The sequence below is a fragment of the Anopheles merus genome, chromosome 3L (genome assembly GCF_017562075.2).
Source record: "Anopheles merus strain MAF chromosome 3L, AmerM5.1, whole genome shotgun sequence".
In the NCBI taxonomy this organism is placed as follows: domain Eukaryota; kingdom Metazoa; phylum Arthropoda; class Insecta; order Diptera; family Culicidae; genus Anopheles; species Anopheles merus.
Window position 1 is genome coordinate 20,268,886 of NC_054085.1, and position 10,020 is coordinate 20,278,905.

Consider the following 10,020-nt stretch of genomic DNA (forward strand, 5'->3'; position numbering starts at 1 on the left):
TTACTTAGCAATCTCAAACAAAGTTTAAAAATAGCACGCGAGTGAAAGTATCCGCTAGGCTCCAGCCAATTATTGCATAAATAGAGGTCAATTTCGATGATCTTTTGTCCCGAAACGTACTCTGAGCTAGAAGTGCAACTAAGGAAGAAGCAAACAAAAAACAATACAAACTAAATGTTCATGCATGGAAAATGCTTGCGTAATTCTTCTGATCGTAGAGAAGTCAGGACCATTCGAAGGGATGGAGGAGGGATAGAGCTGCATGGGGAGTAGGTTGGTTAATTATGAGGGGTTGATCTTGTGAGTGGCGGGTCGCAGATTCAAACACGCTTCAAACACGTTGGGGTAGGGTTAGAACAGCCCTGTTGGCCCTATTGTTAGCGTCATGTAAATTAATCCTGGGGTATAGTGGGAGCGTGTTGTACACATGGAATGCGGAACAAGCAGAGAGTTGTATTGGCGGTCTGACGGTTGAGATATTGTCACTACTGATTTAAATTTGCCTTTAAATGCGCTTCAAAGATAGCTAAACTGAAGGTTCACTATGGCAAATAGGTAAGTGCATAGGAAAATGGTAGCTGCATATCGGGGACCAGTACCCAAATAGTCAAATTTGCTTTTCATTTGCTGCTCATTTTGGCACGCTGAAGATAGCGTGCTTGAATTCGCCTTTTGTATTAGTTAAGCAGCTTAAATGTTCCAGGTTGGTCTGTCCAATAGCGCTTAAGCAGCATTCTTATGCCACAATGCTGGGGGATTATTTTTCCTTGCGTTTTATTTTCAAGCAAGGCGTCATCAATGAAATAAATAAGAGGATTTGTCTTGTTTGTGTACAATAATACAACACAATAATTTGTTTGTGTACAAATTTATAATTTTAAATCTTTAATATTCATAACCCAAGCGCCACAGATTAAGCTTAAACGACTGGAAAATCCATAGAAAAAATGCATGAGTCGTTTGCCGTCTGCTAAACGAAGACTTTCTATATTCCGTTCAGGTTGAGAGCTTGAGTCGTTTAGAATCCGTTTAGTGGTCATTTAGTTGATTTGTGGCACTTGGGAAATTACTCGAAATATACCACAATTTACTGCACAATTACAATCACTTCACTCAAAATCCCTTCTTCAATTAACTTATCTAACTCGTGCAGCAGCAATGAGATTTGACACTTTTACTAGAGCCACCTTGTACCGATACCATACGTGAAAAAGCTATGAAGTTCCACCAAATTCGGTACACGATCTTAACAAGCCTTAAAGTTCTATCATGAACCCTGCTTATAGTGCTAATCAGCCGCAAAGTTCCAAAGAGTACCGTGTGCTTGTTAAAAAGCTTTACAGGGTTTCCCACGATTTATTGGTCAGATCCCATGATTTTTTGGTGCGTTCCCACGATATTTTGGTCGTATCCCATAGATTTTTGGTTCGTTCCCATAATAAATTGGTATTTTCCGCTTCGATATCAATACAATGGGACCAAAAAATTCTGGGAAACGGCCAAAAAATCGTGGGAACGCACCAAAAAAATATGGGAACTCACTAAAAATTGATGGGATCCAACCAATAAATCGTGGGAAACCCTGTATGGTTCCACCAAGTACCGTTTCATCTCTTAATCACCCACAAAGTACGACATCGGAACGATTTTTCGTTAAACAGCCTCAAATCAGCTATAGAGTTCGAGCTGGCTATTTAAGTCAACATTTTGACTAGAGCCACCATGTACCGATGTCATGCATTAAAAAGCTATAAAGCTCCACTAAGTTCGGTACGCTTTCTTAACAAGCCTTCATGTTCCATCGTGAACCAAACACATCAGGCTAACCAGCTGCAAGGGTCCAGAGAGTACCAAGTGCTTGTTAAAAAGCGCCATAGTTCCGCAAAGTACCTTTTATCGCTTAATCAGTCACAAAGTACGACATCGGAACGATTTTTCGTAAAACAAAAGCCTCAAATCAACTATCGTGTTCAAGCGGGGTATTTTGGGATAAGCTTTGACGTGTCTTAAAAAGTATCAAAGTGGTATTTATTACATGTCTAGTTTATTGTTATGAAAAGGATTTTTTTTAAATAAATCCTTTAATTCTCGCATAAAAACAAACAACAATACATCCAAAAACGTGGTAATATTAAAAGGAAAAAATAATTACAAAATAAAACGGCCCTTTTGAATGTGACCTTTGCTAACGCGCTGCATCGACCACTGTGCTCGTTCAATTTGACAGCTGCGGCAAAAGCTTTCGCAGGGGGAGCTTTTCCTTCCACGTAGAGATTGTTTACGTTGTGTTACAGCTGACAGCAGCCGGCAAATGTTTACATTTGTTTTTACCGATTGGGGCCGTAGCCGTTGTTTTCTGTTGGGCGCTGCCCCGCTGAATCATTACCCGTTCACCTGTTGTGCAGTGTAGAGATACCGAAAAAAAAGCAGAAGCCCCACTTGCAGCGGCCGAATGGATCTAGCTCGGGACGAACTGTTGCTCCTGTTCGACGTCGATGGCACGCTCACGGCGCCGCGCCAATCCATCACGGAGGAGATGAAGGAGTTCCTCTATCAAAGCGTGCTGCCGCGGGCCACCCTCGGCGTGGTGGGCGGTTCCGATCTGGAGAAAATGTGTGAGCAGCTCAATGGGCAGGAGTTCCTGCACAAGTTCGACTACGTGTTCCCCGAGAACGGGCTGGTACAGTACGAGGCCGGCCGGGAGGTGGGCAAGATGTCCATCAGCCAGCAGCTCGGGGAGGACGTGCTGAAGCGCTTCATCAACTACTGCCTGCACTACATCGCCGATCTGGAGCTGCCGATCAAGCGCGGCACGTTCGTCGAGTTCCGCAACGGCATGCTGAACGTGAGCCCGATCGGGCGCAACTGCTCGACGGCGGAGCGGCAAGCGTTCTACGCGTACGACCAGACGCACCAGGTGCGCCAGCGCATGATCGACCGGCTGCGGGCCGAGTTCGCGGAGGTCGACCTCACGTACAGCATTGGGGGGCAGATCAGCTTCGACGTCTTTCCGACCGGGTGGGACAAAACGTTCTGCCTGCGGCACATCGCGAAGCGGCCGAAACCGTTCCGCTCGGTGCACTTCTTCGGCGACAAGACGAGCCCGGGCGGGAACGATTACGAGATTTACAGCCACCCGGACACGATCGGCCACCGGGTGGAGTCGCCGGACGATACGCGCCGGCAGCTGGCGGAGCTGCTGAAGCTGTGAAAATCGAACGAAAAATGATGAGACACGCGCGGTTTTGATTTTTAGCGGATTTTTATTCGACATTCAGGTCTTACTACCTAAGAGGGTGAAAGAACTGCTTGAGTCATTTGTAAACGCTGAGGACAGAAAAAAGAGGGTCCACGAAAAAATGGAATTTAAATGCACTTTCAATCTATCACAGAGAGAGTTGGTTATACCCTACTGCTTTTGCTCCTCTCTCTCTCTCTATCTCTCTCCTTGCTTGGGGTGCCCACGCCGCCCGCTACTCGCCGATGAAGTTGGGCTTCCGCTTCTCGGCGAACGCGCGCAACCCCTCCAGCCGGTCCTTGGTCGGTATGACCTGCGCGTAGCAAGCCTCCTCGATCGCGTACCCCGTCCCAAGGTCGACCTGCAGCCCCTTATCGATCGCCTTCTTGGCCATCCGCACACCGACCGGCCCGTTCGGCACGATCTCCATCGCCAGCTGCAGGGCGCGCTGGTACGCCGCATCGCCCGCATCGTTCGGCTGCACGGCATGGTTCACAATGCCGAGCGCTTTCGCTTCCTCGCCGCTGAACTGGCGCGCCGTGAAGATCAGCTCCTTCGCCACGGCCGGGTTGAGGATGCGCGGCAGACGCTGGGTACCGCCGGCACCCGGGATGATGCCGAGTTTCGTCTCCACCAGGCCCAGCTTGGCGTTCGTCGCGACCACGCGCATATCGCAGGCGAGCGCCATCTCGAGCCCACCGCCCAGCGCTGCGCCATCGATCGCCGCCACGACCGGCGTGGGCATCTGCTCGATGTTGACCATCATTTGGCGCAGCTTCGACACGAACCGGCTCACCTCCTGCGGCGTGAAGGTGGCCCGCTCCTTCAGGTCCGCCCCGGCACAGAATATTCCCGGCACCAGGCTGCGCAGGATCACGACGCGCACGTTCTTGTCGTGCGCCAGCACCTCGATCGCGTCCAGCAGGTGGTGCACGAGCGATTTGCTGAACGAGTTGCGCGCCTTCGGGCGGTTCAGCCCGAGCACCGCAATGCCCTGCTTGTCCTCCTCGGTGAGGTACGTCAGCTGGAGCTCCTGGTTGGGGGAAACGTCGGACCCGGCCGCCGTCGCTCGCTTCCCGTGTCCGGCGTCGCACTGCCAGTGGCGCGCTGTCGTTGTGACCGTGCGCAAACCGTGCGCGCCTACCAGTCCGCGCTTCACCAAGCGTGTCACGCACGATGCGCCCGTTGGAAGCATTTTAGAGAGGAACTAAACACACGCACACACTTGATAAGCAACAGTCTCTTGAGTCCGCTTTTGTTCGGTCGTGTTTTTTGGAGTGAAAGGGAAACGCGAATGTGTCAACCGCAACCACCGTGTGCGTGTTTGTGTGCGTTGTAGGCGCTTCTGTTGTCGACGTTACATAAGAAATTGCGTGAAAGGGGTTGTGTTTGGGAACGGGATGGGAAAAGGATGGACGAAAGAGAGGGGGGGGGGGGGGTGGCTCACGATCAAAACAAATCGGGAGCTTTTAAGCCAGCTACGTTTGAACAGCTGGAGAAGAATGGGATGGAGGCAAGCAAATTCGTTGCGTAGCGGCAGTTTCAAGCAAAGCCAGTTGACGCTTTCGTTGAAACTTCAAATTTTAAATTGAACGTGGATTTGTGGAACAAGTTTAATTTATTAATTGTATCTAGCTCTAGTTGGTGGAATGTTTCAAAATCGTTTTGGTGAGAGAAGTAGAACGTCGCTATGGAGTTTGGGAAGCATATAGACTAGTGATGTGCTCTCTGGAGCGCACCCAAGACTCCGATCCGACTCCAACTATTGTTAGTCCGATTCCGATTCCGGCAAAATGGAACAACTGGATCCGCCCGGAGTCATTTGTAGCCGTTCGGAGTCGTTCGGAGTTGTCGGAGTCATTGGGAGTCTGAGTCATTCGGAGTCATAGTCATTTGGAGTTGGAGTCATTCGGAGTCGGAGTCATTCAGAGTCGGAGTCATTCGGAGTCGATCGGAGTCAACCGAAATCGGAGTTGGTGAAACAGGTCAACAGGAGCCTTTGTGCTTGTGATCAGACATTTCCTTTCGTTGTGTTTTTTTGTCTTTCACTTTGCGCGTGCACTTCTTATACAGGCCTTTGTTTCGAAGGCCGACCTCGGAGACGACTCTGGATGACGCTGTCTGTAGCCGATTCCGGATGAATCCAGACGACTCCGGACGACTCCGAACGACTCCGAACGACTCCGGGCTATTCCGAACGACTCCCGATGATGCAGGGCGGACCTACCTTCTGGAGTCGATTCCGAATCAATCGGAATCGGGTCGGAGTCGACTCCTGATTTTTGTCAACTTTATCCATCACTAATATAGACCCACGCGGGTCGCAGTTCAGCGGCAATGAGGAGGTTCCGCTGAATTAATTATTCAGTTTTAAATCTGTATTAAAATCTAATTTTTTGAATGAAAAACTAAGAAAAAATAGGCCGGAAAGATGAGTTGGTTGTGGAGGTTTCTTTTACCCTTTTGAAGATTCCAATTAAGTATGGACTTAAAGGGCTTATGAATGATTTTTCCGCTATTTTGGAAGAATGTTAGTTAGTCAATGTTAGAATGTTAGTCAATTGATAGTTTTATTTTTCTAAGCCATTGCTTTCCATCGGCGAAAATCACTAAAGACATATCCTTGGACCTAAAATCATATCTACATATTTTGATAGGCTCCAACGAATTGATTCATGTCAAATAATTCCCATAAATCGTTGATTGTTTAGAAATAAGGAACAGGGAAGTAAAACTTTACTAAGCAAACCAGTTCATGATATTTACTCATATCTTCAGTGGTGGCGCCAATGACTAATAACGATAATTCATAATTATAACACTACATCGGTAAAAATTGCCATGAGCTATGAGGTCATTTTGTTAAGGACAAGAAACATTCCCACATAACGTCCTCCAAAAATTCTCTCTTTTTTTAAAGTGATTGGTTTTTCGAGGTTTTTAAAGATTTTCGGCAGAAACCTGGCGAAAGACTAAATTCCTTATCAATCAAATTATACGTTAGAGACGTTCGTATTGCATTGCTACTTGTGAACGATATGTTGATTATTGTCCATGTTTCGTTTACTTAAGCGGGGTTGGTGTAGCACTTACCTGAAGCCTGCTGATGTGGCTGATGAAGCTACTGACGAACGTCGATGAATTAGATCTGGCTTCAATGGGAACAACCAGAGCTGCAGAGCGATGCTGGCGGTAGCAACAGGGCAAATCACATCATCACACCTCGTATCGGATTGCATTCAAATACCGATCTCATTGTCAACTAGTGAGGCATCAAATGCTCACCCGATGGATGGATTTTTGGAGTGATTTTTCCACATTATTTTCAATATTTATTTTTTTCTTTTCACTCGCCCATTTGCTCTAATACAAAATGGTTTCGGACAGTACAGTTACACTCTTTGATGGAAACAAGAGGAAAAGGGGGTGGGCACACACGCGGCTACCGGCGACCGTTCGACTAGACCGGCGACTCGATGTAAGCCTCGGGGAACTTGAACGAGTGCTGCCCGTGGGCAAACACGCTCGGCAACAGTCCGGCATTCGGGATGATGTTCCACGATAGTGTAAGCGTCACGTTCCGGTGTCCCCTACAAAAACAAATCGAACCAAACAATCCCATTCCCCGTGTTATTGCTCCAATTCACCCAATGCTCCACTTTCCACTTACTTCAAGCCATTGCCATCATCCCAGAAGTAATACTTCGTGTTCATGTTCTTGAAGTCCAGGTTGGCGTTCTCACCCCGCAGAATGATCTTGTCCCACAGCACCACCTGGTTGAGGGCGTTCTGCTCCGTGGTGTACTCGGCCGTCAGGTACAGGAACAGCTGCTTCACGTTCCAGTTGAACAGCGGGTTCAGATCGGTGCCGAGATCGAACGTGATGAAGCCGAGATCGTTCTTCTCCCGCGATGCGCTGAAATCTGGCACATTTTTGCTGCAAGTGCACGGGCGATTGTTTTGATTACGTGGCTTTCGTGTACGAGCACTCAATGGGAAGGGAGAGGTGGTGAACGAAGCCGGCATTAAGGGGGTTTCGGCTCGCCTGAGCAAATACTTACACCAGCACCTTCACTGTGTTGATTCGCGCCTCCGTGCGGTAGTCGTAGAAGAACGTGGAAGCAAAGCAGCAAAACGTAAGCACGGACAGTACGCTTAGCGAGTACGCTAGAATCGCGTTACCGCGGGTCATTACGGTATGCATCTTGTGTGCTGGTGTGTCCCGCCGTCGCTCTTTCGTATGAGAAAAGTACACCCCGAACGCGCCCGGTGGTGGAAGGATACTTGAGCTGCTCGTGGGAGAAACGGTTAGCAATTACGTTCACACCGATTTCTCCTAGAATTTGCATTGATTTTACCTGATAACGAAGGGTACGAAACAGTTGTTGATGTCGCGGATCGCTGCTGTCGGCTGTCGCGGCACAGAACTCGACCCGGGAGCGTCGAGTATAAACAGAGGCTGAAAAACTGACACGTTTTCAAACGCGCAAGTGACAGCTCGGAGGCACGTTGATAGGTCGGAGTTGAGAAGTTGATTCAAACATTGACCGTTGCGATTACACAAAACAAAAATTGAAATAAAGTAGGATTTTGCTGATATTGGCATGCAATTCTAATTAGCTTATTGGATGAATATTTTAAACACACGTTTAGCTTAATAGTTGAGTGAAAGAAGCATCCAATTTTGTTTGTTAATTGCACATGATTTCCATGATGTGTACAGCCTTTCCCCGAGTTACGCAAATTAAATTCGGTTATTTCTGTCTTTTACTGATTGAAATTTTTTGGAAAAATTGCAAAATATTTTTCATTTAACATCCAAGCATTGTAATTTGACCAATTGTACTAATTTGACATCTGAACTGTCAAAAATAAAAATTCGCTTAACTCGAGTGTCGCATAGCTCGGGGAAAGACTGTACTAGAAAACAACTTCAAATTTAACTATTCTAATAATACTTACTTACTTATCCGGCACTACAACCGCTTTGCGGTCTTGGCCTGCCTCAGGAGTGCCCGAAACCACTCGCGGTCCCGCGCCTTCGTCTGCCAATTCGTTATCCCGGCCTTAATGGCGGACGCCTCCACGCCGTCTTGCCACCTCAGTTTGGACCTACCACGCCGCCTCTGTCCTTGTGGACGGCCTAAAAAGACTTTACTGGCTGGGATCCTGGCTAGCTTGATCCGCTCCACGACAGTGAGGTCGCCGAACATCTCGTATAGCTCGTCATTATAGCGGCTCCTCCATTGTCCTGCTAATCATCGTTCTATCGCGACAGATTTTTCTCAGTTTTGCTTCATTACTGCTACAAGATAATGCTATCATAAAATACTTTAAATATGGTCCAGGTGCATTGGAACTCATTATCAGCAACTTGATTGATGTTTTTCGATTTGGTTTTCATTCACCTATTAATTAATTGATTGATTTTTTTTCAAAACTTTTCAATCATCGGTCTAAAAAATGTTCAAACTATGATAAAAAGAAACCCGGCTAATAATACAACAGATGAATAAAAAAGAACTTATCCACTGAACTCCAAACGTCTCGAAACGACAACAACAAAAAAGTGTAGAAAATACAGATACAGATTTTCCGATCATTTTGAAGCACATTGAAAAAGAGCAATGTCTCACTTTTACAGATCCATTCCATCCTGCCAGTCAGCTCTCTGTGCCGGAGTGTATGCGGCTCTGTGAGACTATTTGAACTCTTGCCATACTCCCCAGGGATGCATGTCGTACGGCACGGGACAAACGTTTACAGCACTGCGGTAGCATTTTTTTTTCTCCGCCTTATTCAAACAGGATCGGATCCATCCCCATGAAACTGGGAACCTTTTACAGTGTGCTATAGAGAATGGTTGCAGCCAAACAAAAAAAGAAAAAAACTTGGTATCAATCTTCATGTCTCGTTTTTCGCAGCATTGTATCGATCGTGCTTCGCCGGGAGAGTGTGAATCGAAACGGGAAGGAATATGTATGCCCCCCCAAGGAATACAATGAATCGATTACTATCGAGACGGAAGGGATTTGCATTGCAAAGGAAAAGTGCAAGTAGAAGGCTCACATCTCACACCGATTCCAACGTGGAGTTTAATTGTTGTGCTGAAGTCTGAGGCTGGTTAAAGATTTAAATCCCATTCCGAGCTACTCTAACATGAACGAAGCAACGAAATCGATTCATGTCTTATGAGTGGCCTTATCATCCGGTGAAGATGGTAAATGCTAACAAGCGATTGTCGCCACGTCAATTATTCATGCAGCCATTCACCCAAATTAGCCAGCCTCAGCCTTCGCGATTGAAGTAGCCATTGGTGTGAATGAGCTGCTGATGCAACTGCCTAGTGCAACGGCTGTAATTAGAGCCAACTATGACAGCTCTTTGTTGCTGTGTGTGCGTGGTGATAATGTCGCGGCATAGCCTAGCAAATTGCTCCATTTCACAAAGTACTGGGCGTCTCCATTTGAAATGACAGTGGGAAACAAGGTTAGTCTGTGTGCGTTAATGTGCATGTGATCTGGGCGAATTTGCGGATGGAGTGCACAATGTAATACAAAAGGAGTTATTTTGAACTTATTTGCAAATATTTGTACGACATTTAGGAGGCCTATTGGTAATTCGCAATTGACTTTTTCTTCAAATTGTCCTTAAACTTCACTTCTGCATTCGTTTCTCGATATGCGTAATTTGGGATGTACATTCGTTGTTCTCTATGTTATTAAACAATACCTAGAGGTAGAATAACATTAATCAAGCGGTACTAGAACACAAAAAGAGCA

At 46.7% G+C, this 10,020-nt stretch overlaps 3 protein-coding genes across 3 annotated transcripts; 1 reads left to right on the forward strand and 2 right to left on the reverse strand.

Annotated features, from left to right (window-relative positions):
* Positions 1 to 2,280: 2,280 nt before the first annotated feature.
* LOC121599581 (phosphomannomutase) lies at positions 2,281 to 3,252 on the forward strand. The gene has a single exon (XM_041927473.1). It carries the CDS (start codon positions 2,453 to 2,455, stop codon positions 3,209 to 3,211), a length of 759 nt encoding a protein of 252 aa, XP_041783407.1. The 5' UTR covers positions 2,281 to 2,452; the 3' UTR covers positions 3,212 to 3,252.
* A 144-nt stretch (positions 3,253 to 3,396) lies between these two features.
* LOC121599579 (methylglutaconyl-CoA hydratase, mitochondrial) lies at positions 3,397 to 4,648 on the reverse strand. Its single transcript, XM_041927472.1, has one exon. The coding sequence runs from the start codon at positions 4,431 to 4,433 to the stop codon at positions 3,474 to 3,476; it is 960 nt and encodes a 319-aa protein (XP_041783406.1). The 5' UTR covers positions 4,434 to 4,648; the 3' UTR covers positions 3,397 to 3,473.
* A 1,896-nt stretch (positions 4,649 to 6,544) lies between these two features.
* Positions 6,545 to 7,682, reverse strand: LOC121599582 (signal peptidase complex subunit 3). The gene is made up of 4 exons (XM_041927474.1): positions 7,597 to 7,682; positions 7,300 to 7,527; positions 6,909 to 7,175; positions 6,545 to 6,828 (listed from the first exon to the last, which is right to left on the reverse strand). Exons 2-4 carry the CDS (start codon positions 7,440 to 7,442, stop codon positions 6,699 to 6,701), a joined length of 540 nt encoding a protein of 179 aa, XP_041783408.1. The 5' UTR covers positions 7,443 to 7,527; positions 7,597 to 7,682; the 3' UTR covers positions 6,545 to 6,698.
* Between the last annotated feature and the right edge of the window lie 2,338 nt (positions 7,683 to 10,020).